Consider the following 18,066-nt stretch of genomic DNA (forward strand, 5'->3'; position numbering starts at 1 on the left):
CTAGGAAGTTCTTGCCTACTCTAAATTCATAAATATTTTCCCTTATAATTTCTTCTTAAAGTTTTATAGTTTTAGTCTTTCATATTTAGGTTCATAGATCCTTTCAAGTTATTTTTATGAATGGAAATAAAGGGTTGAGTTTAATTTTTTATATATGGATACCAGGTGTTCTAGTGCCATTTGCTGAAAACACCATCTTTTCCTTGGCTCTTGAATTGAGTTTATATTCTATAAAATGTTAATGTTAAATAATCTTTCAAAACTCAGTGGACCATATGTGTGGTTTTATTTCTAGATTCTCTGTTTTATTCGAATGATCTATATGTCTTTCCTTACACCAACAAGGCTTTGATTACTGTAGCTTTAGAGGAAGTCTTAAAATTAGGTACTAATCAGCTCCCAACACTGTTGGTTTTTTTTGTTTGTTTTTTTTACTTTTCTAGGTCCTTTGTACTCCTACATAACTTAAATTTCAAAATCCAATTCTTCATTTATAGCAAGTATACATAGACCTGAATTTTTATATATACCTTCTGTTTTCTCATCCTGCTAAATTCAAATACAAGTTGTAGGGGCTCCTAGAGATTTCTTAGTATTTTCTCTGTAGATGATCATTTCATCTACATACAAAGATTTTGCTTCTACCTTGCCAATCCTATCCTAATTGTGTCATTTTATTGCCAGGCTATTTTGGTTTGGGCCTATGTTTCAAAGTTTAATGGACAGATGAAGAGTATGCATATCTACCCTTGTTCTCCACCTTAAGGAGAAGCATTGTATCTTCTCCATTCATATAAGGTGTTTTTGCTGGAAGTATGGAGTATGTGTCTTTAATCTGTTGAGAAGTTTCTGTTCTACTTCTAGTCTCCTGATAGCTTTTACCATGAACAGCTGTGGAATTTAGTCCAATACATTTTCTCCAACTAGTGACAGGATCATATGGCTTTTTCCTTTCTTCTGTTAAAATGATGAATTTTGGGGGTGGATCTTCCAAGGCTGAACCAACACTGCCATCCCTATAATAAAACTACTTTCTACATACTGCCAGAAAAACAAAAGAACCAAATAAATGATAGATAGTAGGATGTAGGATGATAGCTCTTTCCCTAATGGGAAGAGGGATCAAGAGATGGAGGGAAAGGGGAAGGAGAGGAGGGAAGAAAGGGAATGAAAAAAGGAATGAACATATGGCACATACACGTACCACCTCTCCCAAAGAAATGTAAACACTATATATTGAAAATATGGACTAATAAAAAACAAGAACAAAAAATTAGAAGGTAAAAAATTGTTTCATAGGATAATGAAATATCTTATATCTGTTAGGACAAAGTGATAAAGTGGAATATGAATGTCGTATCCGTGGGAAAATTTTGTTTAGTAGTGGTTCTAAGTCATCTGGCAAAAAACAAAGAGAAGTCAGCATAGAGGACAACATAGATCATCTTTCTCTGTGGCACTAAGGTAAAGCTCATGGTAGTATTCCTGCTCCCTAGATGCATCTCTAGTATTAGCTATAAAGATGAAAGTCAAAAAATTCCTTGTGGTTATGCTATAAGGCCTGTTGAACTTTCCAGGCAGAGACGCTAACTATAAATGCTTTAGCTTTCTATTCTTCCACATCAGCTGCCAGGTGGAAGATAGCAAAATATTCAAGGTGCATGTTTCAGAATCAAGTTCTGTAAAATAAATGTCAGCAGATAACTCCTTGAGTTATATATATATATATCAAGTTCAAACTGCGTTTCAATCTAGTATGTGATTTAAGGCAAGTCAGAATTAAACTTTCAACCAGATATGACAGTACATACCTATAATCCAAGTACTCTTGAGAGATTGAGGAAAGAGGATCACAAATTTGAGCCCAGATTGGGCAATTTAGTGAATTAATAAAAGCTTGCCTCCTCCTCTTCCTTCTCTTTCTGGTCCCTCTCCTCCTCCTCCTCCTCCTTCTCTTCCTCCTCCTCCTCTTCCTCCTCCTCCTCTTCCTCCTCCTCCTCCTCATCATCATCAAAAGGCTGGGGATTTAGTTCAGTGCTAAGATTCTGGGTTTAATCCTCCATCATGCAAAAAAATTAAACTTTTATAGTAGTCAGTAAAATAGTTAAATCTATTTGATGTGTAACAGGTAAATGTTATGAAGAAATATATCATACAATGAGCTTTGTCTCATTATAACAGTTTATATAATCTTAATGGAGGATAATAAGTATATTATTTTATATGGCATGATAATACTTTATTATATGGCTATTATCAGTTTATTCTGCATTAAATTGTTTTATATTCTGATATTGATATTGTACTACCTTGATAAATGCAGCTTCACACCTAGTCTGGAAATCAGGAGTGTTAGACTTCTAACTTGATTATCTTTTCAAAAATAGTTTTATTTCAGGTCTCTTGAATATTTTTGTAGATTTTTAGAATTATTCCATCAATTTGTACAAAAAGAGTATACAGAGTTATTGTTGGGGAATCTCTTCAATCTGTAAATGACCTGGGGAAGACTTGACATCTTCAGAGTCTTCTAATTTATATGGTGTATCTCTTCACTATTTTGATCTTTAAATTTATGTGCATGGTTTTCCTATTTTCAATAACCCTTTCTTATATTTTTGCCTTATTTGTTTCTAAGTATTTCTAACTATTATTATAAAATTTGAAATTTTAAATTCTAAGTAGTTGTGTTAATATATAGAAACTGAATTAATTTTTATAAGTTGATTCCCTCCTTTCACTTTGTCACATTCATTGTCTTGTTTTAGATTCCAGCAAATAATTTCATAGACCATTATTTCTGAAAACAATTTTATTTCTTATTGTTATATGGATGATCATTCTATCTGCAAATGAAAATAGTGCTTTAACTTGTTTCTTTCTAAAAATAGATATTTTATTTTTGTTTCTTTATTGAAATATAATGAATGCAGTGTTGAATAAAAGTGACAAAAGAATATATTCTCCTCTTCTTCCTGATCTTAATGTTAAAGTTTTAATTTTTCTCCATTATTATTTAGTATGATTTTAAGAGATTTACTTTGTTGGATTGATAGTCTTTGATCTGAGATATATCCTGTATTAAGTATCCAGTTCAAGTTTCTATTGATTAATTCTAGCATGCTAAATAATTTACTTCATTTACTTTTACCCAATCTTTATGCATATTTCTTGTAATCAGTATAAAGCCCCCGTTTTTTGTACAGTCTCATAATTGGTCTTTTGGTTATGGTTAGTTACCCTTTCTTAGGAATAATAATTATTATATCATTAGTACTATTATTTTATAATGGAGATTGAGCCCATAAACTGCTGAGCTACATCACAGTTCTTTACTTATTTTGTTTTGAGTCAGGGTCCCACTAAGTTGTCCAGGCTGGTTCTGAACTTCTGCTCCTCCCACCTACATAGTAAGCCTCCAGAGTAGCTGGCATTATAGACATGTGTCACCATTCCTGGTAATTTTATCTGAATTATGGAGAGGGTTAATTGTTAGACTATCTTTGTACTACATGTTTTCTTTTTATTCCATCTACTCATTTACCATTTATTCTTAGTTTTTAGATTTGCTGAATAATTTTACAAGATAATTTTCTCTTCCTTCTTCATTTATTAAATATTTATAGTTTTACACACTTAGGGGTTCCTTTAAAATTTATTACATACTCTGTAAAATACTTCAGATGTTGTACATCATATTAATTTGAGAAAAGTCTTTTAAGAGTAGGAAAAATTTATTGAAAGATAGTCTCTGCCTAAGAGAGACAGCAGGGGGACCAGAAAGTGTGTTACCTGCTCACCCAACTTCTGAAAGGTGTTTTATGGGACAAAGCCAGGAGATGAGGTGTGTTCAAGATGAGACAAAACTATAGTCAACTAGTAAGATTACAAGTAGACACTTAGGTAATATTGATCCAATGAGAAATCACAAGGTTGGTAAAACTATGAACAACCAATAAGATTATGACAAGTATAGTTATTTAGGTAATATTAATTAAATGAGGATCCATTGGTGAAGCAAGCCACCTAGCAAGCAGGGGTGGATCAGGGATCTTTCTTGGAAGATATTGGTCCCCTGCCCAGGAGATTGACACCTATATAGAATATCAACCACTGTTTTCTGTGCTCTGTGGGTGTAGTAATTTTTCTTCTTTTGCAATGCTAGCTTTCAGTGAATGTGTCTTGATAGTCCTCTATGTTGGCTTCTCGACTGTCCTCCATGTTGGTTCCTCAATGCTGGCTCTATCTAACTACCTACAAGATATCTAATTAACTTACCTATCTACAATATTCCCCCCTCTGAAGAAGTAGCCCTAACTGTTGCGAAGGGGTGAAGGGTAAAGACCTTTCTGACTACTTCTGGCTGTAGAGGTTTTAGTCTTGATCAGCAGTCAGAGATACTCTACATAGGGTGTATGTAAAGGTCCTCGATGGGTGCCAGGCATTGTCATCTTCGGTAGGCCTATAGCTTTGAGTCTGGAGGAGACAAAGCCAGAGAAACAGTTAAGAATATATGGGCCAAGGCCAGGAATTGAGCTCAGTGGTGCTGCACCTGCCTCACAAGTGCAAGGATCTGAGTTTGATCCCCAGTAACCCTCCCCCCCCTCAAAAAAAGAATACATAGGCCAAATAATGAGGTCAGCAGAATAGCTATGAATATAGCCAACAAGAGTTTCCACCAAGAGAAACTAGTAATAGCCTCTCACAAAGAGGGGAAGGTCCAAGGGACTTCAGGATCCGATATAGAATTCATATTGTAGTTTAGCAGTTATGAACTTTTTACAAGATTGATGTGGTAGATCCCTGTAAAAGAAGTCTAGCACATTTGTCTTTGGTTCCATTAGTATGACCACTTCAAGTTTGCCAGCCTCTAGGCAAGAATAAACAAAATTTAAGAGAAATTTGAGCATGTATAATCTTAGCATGAGCACTAGAATAGAATGGCAGGTTGAGGAAAGAGTCACACTTAGAAATGGAAATAGTGAGTGATTATCTTAGACTCTTATTGATGGAGGTTATCAATAAATCTGATATTTTGTCATAAGTCTCTTCAGTCTTAGCTGTAAGAAGATAAGAAAATTTGAAGGGTAAATTTAGCTAAGAAATTTAAAACTCTGAGTGAAAATTTAAACTACTACACGTTCATTTCTCTCCTCCGATACTTAATGCTATCATTATATACATATTTTGTGTATATGGTAAAAGTCTCAAAATATGAAAAATAAAGAAAATATTATTATTATTCATTTTTCATGTAGTTACCATTTCTGGTGCTTTTCAATGTTTTGTACAGACACAGCAAATTGGTATTAATTTTTGTGAGTTTAAAGGATTTCCTTTAACATTTCCAATAGAAGATTTCTGCTGATAATGTATTATTTCAATCATTCCATGTCTAAAAATGTTATTTCTTCCTCAATTTGAAAAATATAATGTTTATGTAATTTTAAATTAATGGTTTTGTGTTTTCCTCACAGTAGGATGCCATTCCCCTATCTTCTCCCCATATATTCCCATCATTATCAAGGAGAAACGGTCTATCATCCTAGCTTTCATCCTTTTCTATATAATATACATTTTTTTCTGAATGTTTTCACTTTTTATATATCACTAGTTTGAGAAATTTGTTTGTAATATACTCTGTGAAATTTTAGTTTATATTTATTTTGCTTACAGTTCATCCTGATTTTTGATGTACAATTTTCATCATATTTAGAAAATTGTCATTTTTTTCAAAGAATTTCTTGCCCTTTGATTTTTTTTTACTCCTTTGAGAAATATAATTTTATAACTATTAAATTTACCAGATAATACAATGGTGCTGTTTTCATTTTATAAAAAAGCTTTTTGGCTTTTTTTTTTAATAGAGCCATTTCTATGTCTGAAAGGTCACAATTATTTTTGTGATTTCTTTTGTTTCATGAAATTCATTTAGTGTATTTTTCATCTTGGAAATTGTACATCATAGCTTAATTTTGATGTGAAAGTTTGACTTATTTTCTGTTCTTATCTACATGCCCTTAGTTAATGTTTTAAACATATAGGCTATGTTTTTTAAAGATTGGTTTATTGATACTATCTGGGGTCAGCTTTTATGGATTTATTTGCTCTTCTTTGTGGTTCACATTTTTTAGCTTCCCAGATTCCTCCTTATATTTTATTGATTCCAACATTGAAAATTTTACCATTTTTGTGGTATTTTTGAATATGCAAATTATTTTTGAACTTTGTTCCAGGCCTGGTATAGTTATACAATTTGAAAATAGTTCGATCCTTTTGGATCTTGCTTTCAAGGTTTGTTAGGTAGATCTAGTTTTTGTTCTAAAACAAGTTAATTTTCATTCCTGAGATGAGATCCTTCCAGTAGCTTTATCTAACTCCACAAATCATGAGATTTTCTATTTTTATTGGTAGGATAACACACTGTTCTTTCTAATCCAGTGACATGGTTCTTTCCGAAGCCTTGTGATGTTTCCTCAAACACGAAATACTCCTTATTATAATACTGTATACAGGTCTTCTTAATACTCAAAGGCGTTCTCCACAGACTGCTAGCTTTTTCCATGTGTATTGTTCTCTTTTCTGACTTTTGTCTCCTGAACTTTTGCACACTCAGGTCCTTCTCTTCAATCAAGTTTGATTATCACTTTCTTACTGATATCTCCTTGTGTGGTCAATTCTTGGAATCTCTCTCAAGACAGTGAGTTATGACAGTCTTAATTTTATCTTTTTTCCTCACATCTCAGGAATTACAGCTCTTTAGTGCTTAATGTTCTGGATCTTGAAAAAAATTCTTAATTTCTGTTATCCCTTTTCTTCCTCTCATCTTCTCTCCTTCTACAACATCTTTCCTCCCCATCCCCTTCTTCCTTCCTTCATTCTTTTTTTTTTTTTTTTTTTTTTTTTTTTTTTTAAGGTGAGAGTCAAATCTAGTTTCTGTTAAGCTATCTCAGTCAGTTTCAGGTATCCTTTTATCCTGAGTTTAATAAAATTAATAAAACACTGTTTGGCCTAGGACTTTTAAATTTCAACTGCTTTTTAAATCTTCCAGTTTCTAGGCAGATATAACAGGCATATTTACATTGCAAATAACAATGATATAGGCAAAACTACTAAAAACCAGAATTATATTTACAATACAAAAATATAATGCTGTTGAGAAAAAATACACAAATAAACATTTATAACCCATTGGAGGATCACCAACTGCAAAACATCTAGTTATACCAGTATATCTAAAGCTTGCTGACAGAAAAGTAGGAATCTTACAGTTTGTTGCAACACATTAACATCTACTCTGAACTTTTTTTTTTTTTTTAACATGGTGAATCTTAGAGTTGTAAGCTGAGTGTTAGAATTGAATTTTAGAGTTTTAAGTTCAGGATGTTTTAATATTCATAAATTAGAAAATATAACTTCCAATACTGAGTTTCCCTCCATATACTGTTTCTATTTTCTATTAAGCTCTCATATATGTAAATACTTGCAGAGATCTCTTGGACATTTGTGTATTCTTAGACTCTACTAAAGGACAAAAAAACCATCCCAAAACAAAAAAATAAGATATTCCTTTTTGTAATAAATATGGACTTATACCTCTTGAAAAGTTATAAAAGCAGTAGAATTCTTCTTTTCCCTTTTATTATAAAGCTTTCCAACCTTCTAATCACAACTTGAAAGGTTTCTGATAATCAGAAGTTATTAGGATTCAATAAAAGCTGCCTAATAAATGTGAAAAACTGGATTTATAATTAATATTTAACACTTCTACTGCCTATTGCTTTTGAAGACTTCAGATCACTTTTAAACATCACTATATCTGTGATAGGATCTATGCTCAAAATGATGTGTTACATAGTGTTTCCACTCAAAATTGATTTTCCACGAGGTCATAAAACTGTAGCACATTGTTCTCTTGCCAAACTATCTTCATTGATCTTTCAGTAACATTTACATGAATGTGTTTCCAGTGGTATTTATATACAATGGAGTACTACTCTTCCATAAAGGAGGAAAATTTGAGTCATTTGTAGAAAAATGAATGCACCTTGATACCATAATCTTAAGTGAAGTATCTCAGGCACTCAGGCTTAAATATTGCATAGTTTCTCTGCTACAAAAAACTCAATTTATCTATCTCTATATCTATCTAACTTCTGTCTATCAAAAGAGAGAGCTAGAGAGAAATAGAAAGTCCACCAAAAAATGTATATATAAGTCAGGAAAAGAAAAATAGATGATGCTTTTTCAACAGACCCTAAAGGATGTTGTATATTGCAGAAAACCCACTATACTTTGGCCATTAGAGAAGAAATCAAAAATGCATGTGCAGTAATCTCAATGACCAAGTTTACCCAAGCAGCAGATCACCATATTGATAAATGTCTGGAAGCTAATGGCCACAACTTTGAGCATCTCTTATAATTGTAGAGGACAAAGGTAATTTATATTAATCTCATAATTTTTCAATAAATTTATTATTAAAATATTATACAAATTTTTCTTTTCCTAAAGTGTGTATACATTTTTGGTGGAATATATATATATATATTCATATATATATATATGAAATAAAAGACAGCTAATAGAAAAATGAGAAAAAAAGTTATTGTAATCCAGTCCAAAATATATTTAAATATATTCCTTAATAAATGTACTTAATAAATGTTCCTTCAGTATGTACTATATTCCTTAGTACAATTGTCTTATACGTTTTATATATTCTTTGGCCTATTAGACTGGTTTTCAATATGATAATTATCTTTATAAGGTATTCTAAGATAAATCAATCTGATGCTGGAAAAATAAATGGGAGCAGAGATAAGGGCAAAAAGAAGGGAACTGAAATGTGTTGTATACTTTGAACATAATAATTACATTCTTCAAACATTACTGAAGAGTAAAATGAAAATTTTGATTAGAAAAGAAGAATATCTCTATTTTTCTAAATAATTAAAATAGTACTTTAGGAAGGATTGGTAAATAGAATATGATCCTTTGACTAGCATTTTTGTTATAAATACATGTTGTACTTCACTTTTCATGGTTTTACCTCATATTTAAATATTTCTCACAGAAAGATCTGTGGTTTGGATACCTGCAAATACTGTTCAATGGCTTTATTTCCTTTTAGTTTGTGATCTTAGTTTGCCTGAAGCCTGGGTGCCAAGCAACTGTGAACTTTTGGGCAGTAGAACACCATCTACTACTGACAAACTCATCCTAAAATTAGATGTGCCAAAGAAGGTGGCATTTTTAGTGGGTCTGGTTTAGATAATAGCAGACTATTCAAGATCCAAATGTAGGGTAAAGTGACAAAGAAAACACAAGTTAAAATTACCACATTACACTCTTTTTTTTTACTTTGAAATTCACTGTAAGGAAAAAGATGAATTTTATTTCACTTTAGTGTTCCATAATACCATACTTTACCACTTTCCTGAGGAAAGAGTCATTTATTATCCAAGGTTTTGTCCCCCTTGAATGAAGCTTAGTTGACTCCTCTTCTTTTGAAAGTGTCTAGTTTAAGTCCCACTCATCTTTTTTTTTTGTACCTGGAATTGAACTTGGGACTTTACACTAGTGAGGCAGGCAGCAGAACCACTGAGCTAAATCCCTGGCCATTTAGTTTTTAATGTTATAATACATGCTCCTTTTCAGAGATGTGTCTCTATTTATAGTTCTGACCTTCAGAAATAGATTTCCTATCATAAATCTGTTTTGCCTTCCACAATTACAATTATTCTATTTCTGTTATATTGCATAATATTAATTATAAGATAAAATATACTAAATAAATTGTATGCCACAAAATAATGGAATGTTTTCTAATGATCTAAAAGTTCTTTTTGATAAGACTTATCAAACATTCTACATCACTGTCAATTTAAGAAGTTCATTTAGTGCCGGGGATTTAGCTCAGTGGTTCCTCCACCTGCTTGCCTTGCAAGCCCAAGGTCCCAAGAGTTTGATCCCTGGTACCAAAAAACAAACAAACAAACAAACAAACAAAAAACAATGAGATACTAGTTCGCACTGGCTAAGGTGCTATAAGAAGTTCATTTAAACATTCAAACAGATATTTAGTTTCTACTAAGACAGTAAGAAATCTCCCATAACCTTAGACAGAGCTTTTGTTTTTCGTTATGTCTCTGTGTTTAAAAGGGAAATGAAGATTGGAAAAAGAACAAAGAAAGAAAAATGGCAAAATGGCAAGAAATATGGTGTCATGAATCAGAGAACAAGTACTAAATGCCTAGTTCTACTACTTTCAAGATTTTTGATTCTGAGCAAATTAATTACTCTAAGTACTGGTTACATCTCACTCTTGTCTGTGTAACCAACATCCCAAAGAGATACATAATTTACCAGGGTCTTGAGTGTGAAGAATTTTAACTTAGACATTATAAATATTCAATATTCTATCTGGTAGGATGTAAGTTCTTCATCAGTGCTACTCAATATATTATGACACATTTATTGATTCAATAGTATTTATTGAGGAATGACATGCCTTGGGATGGGGATAAAATGATGAGCAACACAGACATATGATTCTACACTTGGAACCTTCAGTTACAGACACACAAAAAATTGACAGCAATATTAAAATATGGTTACAAGCTTCAACACAAATTTTAAAAATAGCAGTTATTGTGACATAAAACAGGAAATATGAATTTGTCAAGTGAATCACAGATGATATCTTTAAAAAAGGAACTTGAGAAAATTCTGTTCATGATATCTCAATGATGAATAGAAACGAACTCAGAAAAGTGTTGGTTAAGAGCATAAGAACCACTATTGAGAACAGGAAACAGGTTTGTGAGGTCTGGAACAGGAAAAAATCATATAGAAGGATAAAGTTTCTGGAAGGCAGAGGTTGGTGAGTAAAGGCTCACATAGCAGTAGGGATAGGTCATTTAGAGTCTGGAAGTCTTTGGTATATATTGTGCACATGGAGTATTTCATGGTATAGTGATCACAGAAGTGTGGAGAATATTTTTGGGAAAAAAGGGCACTAAGTATAAGGAAAAATGGTTCAGCTTTTTATTTTACCATTTCACCAACTTTAGAATTATCTGAGACAAAGACATGAGGACTTAGGATAGGTGCAATCAGTAAAGATGGAGATATTAGACAGATTAGAAGGTAGCTTTTCTACATAAAATTTCCAAGGCTTTTTTAGAATACTTAAAATTATGGGGAAAGATGTTGACAAATATGATACTGGATTTACTACTTTCTCTCCTAATGTATGGAGAGTTATTCTATGAATACCAGAATAACAGAATTTTCCATGGAGAAAATGGAAATTGAGGAAGACAGAAGGGAGATTTGAAATTCTCCATCTTCTATGTTGTATTTAAGTAATCTTTGAAAGCCACCAGAGAAGTCAGAGAGAAAGTTGGGTTATGAGATCAGAAGTCAGGGAGAGAACTAGGTTTATAGACACAAATCTGGAAACATTGTCTATAGGTAGTAATTAAAAGCATGAAATTAGATGTTTGCACTCTCCAAATTTAGTTTCTAAAAAAGCAAGCAGGTAAAACATGGTATCTCTTCTACTCACAACATTATAAACTATAAGAATACAAATATTCTGGTTGCTTTGTAACAAAATATGAAATTTTGGCTAAAAATATCTACAATACAAATATGTGGTGATCTGACTAAGCAGGAAATGATATACTTTCTAAACTAAGTTGAATCAGAAAAGTAGAGAAATTAATTATTAATAACAAATAAATAACTTACTATTTAAATCTCATTGATAATGATCAAGATAGTAGGGTATGGAGATTTGTTTAGGGTAGCATATGGTCTAGCTGTTTGGTGTAATAAAATAGGATAAGATACACATTGTGTTTGGGCAATTAAGTGGTTTATCTCTACATTCCTGCTACTGTTGTGTTCAGTTTATGAAACTTTGACTTTTTCCAAGATCCTGAGATTATGGGCAACTTCCTCCTAAATTTTCTCTATCTGCTCTTCTCACAACAAATTGCACCAAGTAAATTACTCATACTTGTCTAAAATAATGTTTCTAATTAGTGGAAGATGCAATGAGTAAAGAGAAAAAAATGTTTTAAATGAGTACAGAGAGCATAAGAGAAATGGCCAAACCTTGTTTCACACATGAAGATTAATTTAACACAGAAGTCAGTATCAGAAAAAAAAAGTGCTAAGTATTAAATTTGACATCATATTTGGGTAATATAATAATGACTTAAGTGATAACAATTGGTATTCATTGTTTATGTAGTTTGATTACTCATCATCATAGACATTGTGTAGCTCTCCTAGATATGTAACCATAGAAAAATCAAGCTATATTATTCATCATTTTGAATAGAGCTCCAGTGAAATTTCCACTCAGTATTTTACTTTGTGAGTGCTATCTCTTTTGGGTAATGAACCCTACAATTATCATACATTAAAATACTATATATTGGTAATGAATAATTGCTAATATACTGGCGAGGTTCCCAAGAGTGAACATAGAACTAATGCTCTAAGAAAGTTTAAGAACAGAAAATAGATCCATTAAATACTAAAAGTGCTAACTGCTTTGTCCAGTAAGAAATTCAGATTTATCTAAATCACATAAGTATTGAGAAGAATTTTTAAATTAAATCAGACTGTTTTTTCTATAGTTTACACATGGAAAGTCTCACAGGACACTCTGATTCCAACAGTAAAGATGATTTTGGTTTGCACTTGCATTATTTTCAGAATTCTTACGTCTTACAACTTTCTGTGAAATTAAAAAGAATGGAAAATGTTCAAAGGTAAGTAAAATCTGACTTATTTCTAAGCTATTTGTAGGAGTTCACGACTGTGACATGGCACAAAAGGATGAAAGTGTGCTCAGATTACTCTGAGTCAATGTCTGATCCATCCTCCATGGGGGCCTAGAGGAGCTGCCATTAATTGAGACCCCTCAGCCTGAGAAAGTCTCAATCAGCCCCAAACTGAAGCCTCTATGGCCTTTTATTGATAGAATCAGAAAGCAAGGATAAAAGACAAATGAAGAGCATCTGGGCTGAAACTCAGGTAGGAGACAGGGAAAATCAGGGGAAAGACAGGGCGAGGTCAGGATGGTCTGTTTAATGACTGACCTTGGGACCAATCTAAATGATAAATCCAAATATGGGGAGGACAAAGTCCAGAGCATTCATTCCCTAAGGCAATACACCTGATGCTTCTTGGACATGTGCCCCTATGGGCCATCTTTTAATCTCTAACTGCCTGGAACTATGCCTTCAGGGAACTTTACCCTGTGCTGCTCCAAAAGTCCCTTACCTCTGCATTCCCATCTCATACATACCTCTGGCCAATGCTTCCAGAGCTATTAGGTATTTGCTTCATGTTTTAAAATTTATTATACTTTATTAAATCAGTACTTCATTAGTATTTTTAAATTCTCCAACTGAGATAAGCATTTTCACAAATTGTCAATTCCATATATACCCCACTTGCTTGAAAATATTGTATCATAAACTATTTTTTTTTGAAAATGAAACATAACATTAATATTATCAGGTCATAAACTATTTTTATTTAAATGATACATTAATATTATCAGGTCAGATATATCCAGCTGATTTTACTATGCAGAAATCAATTATACGTATACATAATATGTGTGTTCTATTTTTTTAGCTGTCTTTCAAACTAAGCAGATTCAGCAAACTAGTATTTAACTTTTCCTTCCTTCAACTATGTAAATGAATTGCTAAATGTTTATGAATAATTCCTTCCTTTGAAAATTTTATGTTTATACAGCTAAAGAATATTTAAAAATCAACACATTTTATTTTCAAAAAATAAAAATTATAGACAAATACTGAATAAATATGTCTACATGGTATTCACAGTATCTACTTATAACAATTTTGGTAAACTAACTTGATTAAATAATAGATAAACTTATATTTAGTTCTTCTACATAAGGAAAACTTTTGACATACTTGAAATTTCCAAATAAAATATCTCCATTAAAATAATAATTTTATATTATTTTAAATGTGTTAATACACATCAGAATATTTTCAAGACTCTTAAAATTCAAATTAAATCTATATAATCTATAGGATATAAAAATTTAAGTGTTTTTTCTACCTGTACTATTACATTCTCAATGTAAACAACAACTATATATATATACTATTTTGTTTTATATATTTTATAGAAATTAGCCAAATTTTTAGAAGCTGATTCAATTAAATGAAAATTTAAAAAGATGCTTCTAATATTTTCTTTAGAATTAATTAAAATTTTTGAGCATATTCACTATCATTTCCTATATTTCTTCTTCAATAATGTATTCTGATTCGTATGAATCTAAATGAAAATCCTTTCATAACCTCATTATACATCCAAACTAGTAATGGTATAGTGTAGAATAATGATGAGTCAGTTTCCTAAAAATACAAAATTCAGAAAGAATGACCAGTGTTGTAAAGGTTTTCTATATTTTCAAGATAGCAGAACTCTACACAGTGTAACGTGAACAATAAACTAGAAATAAATATTGACCTGCCTATTATACAAATACGGTTGTTGATAATGAGCCAACAAATCCCAGACACTGAAGGCAAAAGGGACCAGCTTAGTTTAATGCTAAATGTTACAGTGTAAAAGGCCAAAGTGAATACAAGGTATAGGGACCAGAAAGGAAGTTGGGACCCAGAACAGTAACACTGTTTGGGGGAAGGGCAGAGATAAGATAGCATTGTCCACCCTGATCCTTTTGTCCACCTGATTACTCCTCGAATATTGATTCAAGACACAGGAATTCGAGATAACAATGCTAAGTCGGTCACCAGGCAACTATATGAGATGCATTTTGATGGTTCTTAAAGCCAGTTTCACCTCAAATAGATAATGGGAACACTGGCATAATTTAATGAGGGAAGATGGGGAAACGTTTTAATGTGAGAAATATGAGAACCATTTTACCTAAAGATTTACCAGAGCCCACATATATTCTTCAGTTGGTGGTGACAATTCTGGGACTTGCAAAAAGAAAAGTAATGAGTATGAACCAATAGACATTAATGAACAAACTTTTAATGAGATTACAACTCAGGTAATAAAAACTGGCTTGATATCCAACTCAAATTCTCAACATGAAATGCCTTAACTGTAACTACAGGAGCGCGGGGAGAAGTGAGTGGAGATTGGGAGAAGCTGGGGTCCCCATGGAACTTACTGTACCTGTGTCCACATCCTTCACCTGTTGCCTCGCTGGAGTTGGCCGGCCCCACTCGGAGGTCTTGCAGGGGCAGCCCCTTTTCCTGTGGTGCAGAAAAGTCCATGCCTGGCACCACCTCCTCCTCTAGGGACTCCACATAGAAGAGAGTCCTGGCTGGCTGCTGGGTGCCCTGCCCGGGAGACCCTTGCTGCAGCCTGGTGGCAACAGGCAGCAGGGTGCCATTCAGGGAGTTGAAGGAAGAGGAAGAAGAAGATGGGGCGGACGATGAAGAGGAGGAAGAAGAGGAAGGCTTCTTCCAGAAAGTGCTCACACTGCCCTTCTCTTGGCTTTTGAACAGCCGGTTTTGGCTGGGTCCCCAGTGCTCAAAGCTGCCACTGCCATCCTGTTGCAGGCAGCTGCCCCCCGCCGGGTTGCCCGGGGAAGGCGACGGGTGGCTGAAGAGTTTCCAGCGGAGTCTCAGAATGTGCTTCACATCGAAGTCTTTTCTCCCAGAGCCCGACATGCTTTACGCAAACAAGCCAAAGGGACTCAAGCTTGGGCAGGAGTAGATTGGCTAGCAGACAGTGTTGGCCGGGAGAGCTCTGAGGCGGAGGCGGAGGCGGAGGCGGGATGCTCCCTGCGCGCCCCGCAGCCTGAGCAGGCGAGGCGAGCTGCGCGAGGGGCCGGGCGAAGACGCGAGTGCGGACCGCGAAGCCGCGCGGCTCGGGGGCGATCAGGTCCTCTGGACCCGGCAGTGGGGAAATCACTGGTCCGGCGCAGAGGCAAGACTGAGACGCCAAGCGCGGAGAATCCTCGATATGTGCGCGGGAATCGAGTGGTTATGGCCCGCAGGGAAGACCCCGAGGCGGGTCTGCGCACGCCGGAGCCCGGGAGCTGGCCGCAGCCGGATACACCTCCCGGGGATACACTCTTGGCAGCCTTAGTGGAAGGTTCTGTGCTCTCGTCCTTGCAGCTCAGAGTTCAGTGCCTGGAGAGCGCGGAGAGAAAGACTCCCAAGTCGCGAAGAAGCGCACTCCCAGCCTTCCCAGAGCACCTGCGCCCCTGCCCTGGCCTCTCGGAGAGAGAGAATGCCCCGATAGATAGCTTGCAGGGGACCCGTGAGGAAGTCACTCGCTTTCTGCAGTGCGGGAAGGATGGCTTGGTAGAGTCAGTTTGTAAAAGACCAAATAAATATTCCAGAAAACACGGGGAGCCAGTGGGAAAAGCCCGCCCGTGAGGCTGCCAAGGTCCTCACTGTACAATTTTCTCTCTGCCTCAGCGCCTCCTCCTCCCGCGTAAGTGACGCAGATGTGCACCGGGGCCTATACGGAGAGATGGAGGGAGGGAGGGAAGGCTTCAATCTTCTTTATGCAAGTGAGGCTGCTGCTCTTATTGTCCCCCTGCGTAGATCCTGTCACCTTTTTTTACCCTCTTTCCTCACTGCATTACTGGGTAGCAATAAAAGTAAAGCAAATAGGCATTATCCTTTAGCATCAGTAAACACCAAGCATGAATCACGGCGGGCGGTGTAAACTTAATAGGCTGCCATCGGTTTTTCAGGTTGCAGGTTAATGGCTTGAATTATTTAATAAACCGCATCTTTTAACCTTTAGCCTTAGTTTCTCTGTAGTGACACACAGAAGAAACAGGGAGGCTGGCGTCAAAGTGTGACGATGCCACCATCCTGACACACTGTGATTCTGCTATTAATGTACACAGGCAGCGCTTCACCCCAGGGGGCCAGAGGCGCAGGGTAGAAATTTGAAAATGAGTTGAATGCAGGGGACAGGTTTGACACCATCAGTGCATTTAACAGTTAGCTTTATAATGAAAGCTGTTCTCGGTAGAAACCAGGAATTGAATAAAATGATAAAAGAGAATTTCAAGGCATAATCTTCTGGTACATAAATCATGGTATTAAATGCTTGGTGTGGTGTAAGCAATAAACGAGTGTAGCCAAAGGCTACTATTCTGGAAGTAGGTGTTTGGAGAAAGGAAGTTGGTTTTTCTCACTATAACTATATTTAGAATGATGAAGATTGTGATCTCTGTCTAGATAGGAATTCTTGGAAACTTCTAATATTTATCTTTAATTGTCCTTTAAAATAGAATGCAGTAACCTTCGCTGGAACGAAGGGGTCAGAGAAGCAGTGTGTTGCTCAACTCAACCAGGAATATGGTAATTGACCATTCTTGAAATCAACAGCTTCTGCAACTCCCAATAGGGCATAATAATCACACTTTAAAGTGCATTTACATTACTGTTCCGTAACCACAATGTAGAGGAGTAAACAGAAACAGAAGCTAAATCTAAATGTGATGTCCTTCTTTAGACAGAGTTGGACATTTTAATAAAACAACATATCAAGTGTACAAAAGCCCTACTTTCAAGGGAGAGGGAATCTCTTTTGTGTATTTTAAATATTGATTTGTTGTACAACATCTGGACACCAGTCCCCTGTGCCTTGATTTTTTTCTCAGTGTTCAGTGCAAAAAAAAACCCCAAAAACAAAAAACAAAAAAAACAAAAAAAAAGCAAACAGCCCTTAAAAGCAAACAATGGTGACAAATCATTTTTATCCGACAATGGAATAAAGTATTTCCCTTAGACAAGAAAAAACATGTATGAAATTACACATCATAAACAGGACAGAGAAAACTTTCCATCAGAGATAATATGGGAGTTTGAAGTTGAAATAATTAAATTATTTCTATATAATTTGGTGCTTCATGAATTTCCTAAATTGATTTTTAAATCATTTAAAATAATTTAAAATAACATGGAACACAAGTCATTACTTTTACATTTTCTTCATTAGTTAATATCTAACACCATTCAAACACTGAAACGTAAAATCCATTTCTAT

At 34.7% G+C, this 18,066-nt stretch overlaps 1 protein-coding gene across 1 annotated transcript in view; it reads right to left on the minus strand.

Moving 5' to 3' along the window:
- Nucleotides 1-15,722, minus strand: part of Klhl1 (kelch like family member 1) — a 422,969-nt gene extending 407,247 nt beyond the window's left edge. Inside the window, exon 1 of the mRNA XM_004844289.4 lies at nucleotides 15,223-15,722. Within this exon, the coding sequence (XP_004844346.2) occupies nucleotides 15,223-15,722 (500 nt within the window). The remainder of the gene's footprint in view (nucleotides 1-15,222) is intronic.
- Nucleotides 15,723-18,066: the final 2,344 nt, after the last annotated feature.

The sequence above is a fragment of the Heterocephalus glaber genome, unplaced genomic scaffold (assembly GCF_053883595.1).
Source record: "Heterocephalus glaber isolate CG9 unplaced genomic scaffold, H.glaber_assembly_v1.0 deba00001577, whole genome shotgun sequence".
In the NCBI taxonomy this organism is placed as follows: Eukaryota; Metazoa; Chordata; class Mammalia; order Rodentia; family Bathyergidae; genus Heterocephalus; species Heterocephalus glaber.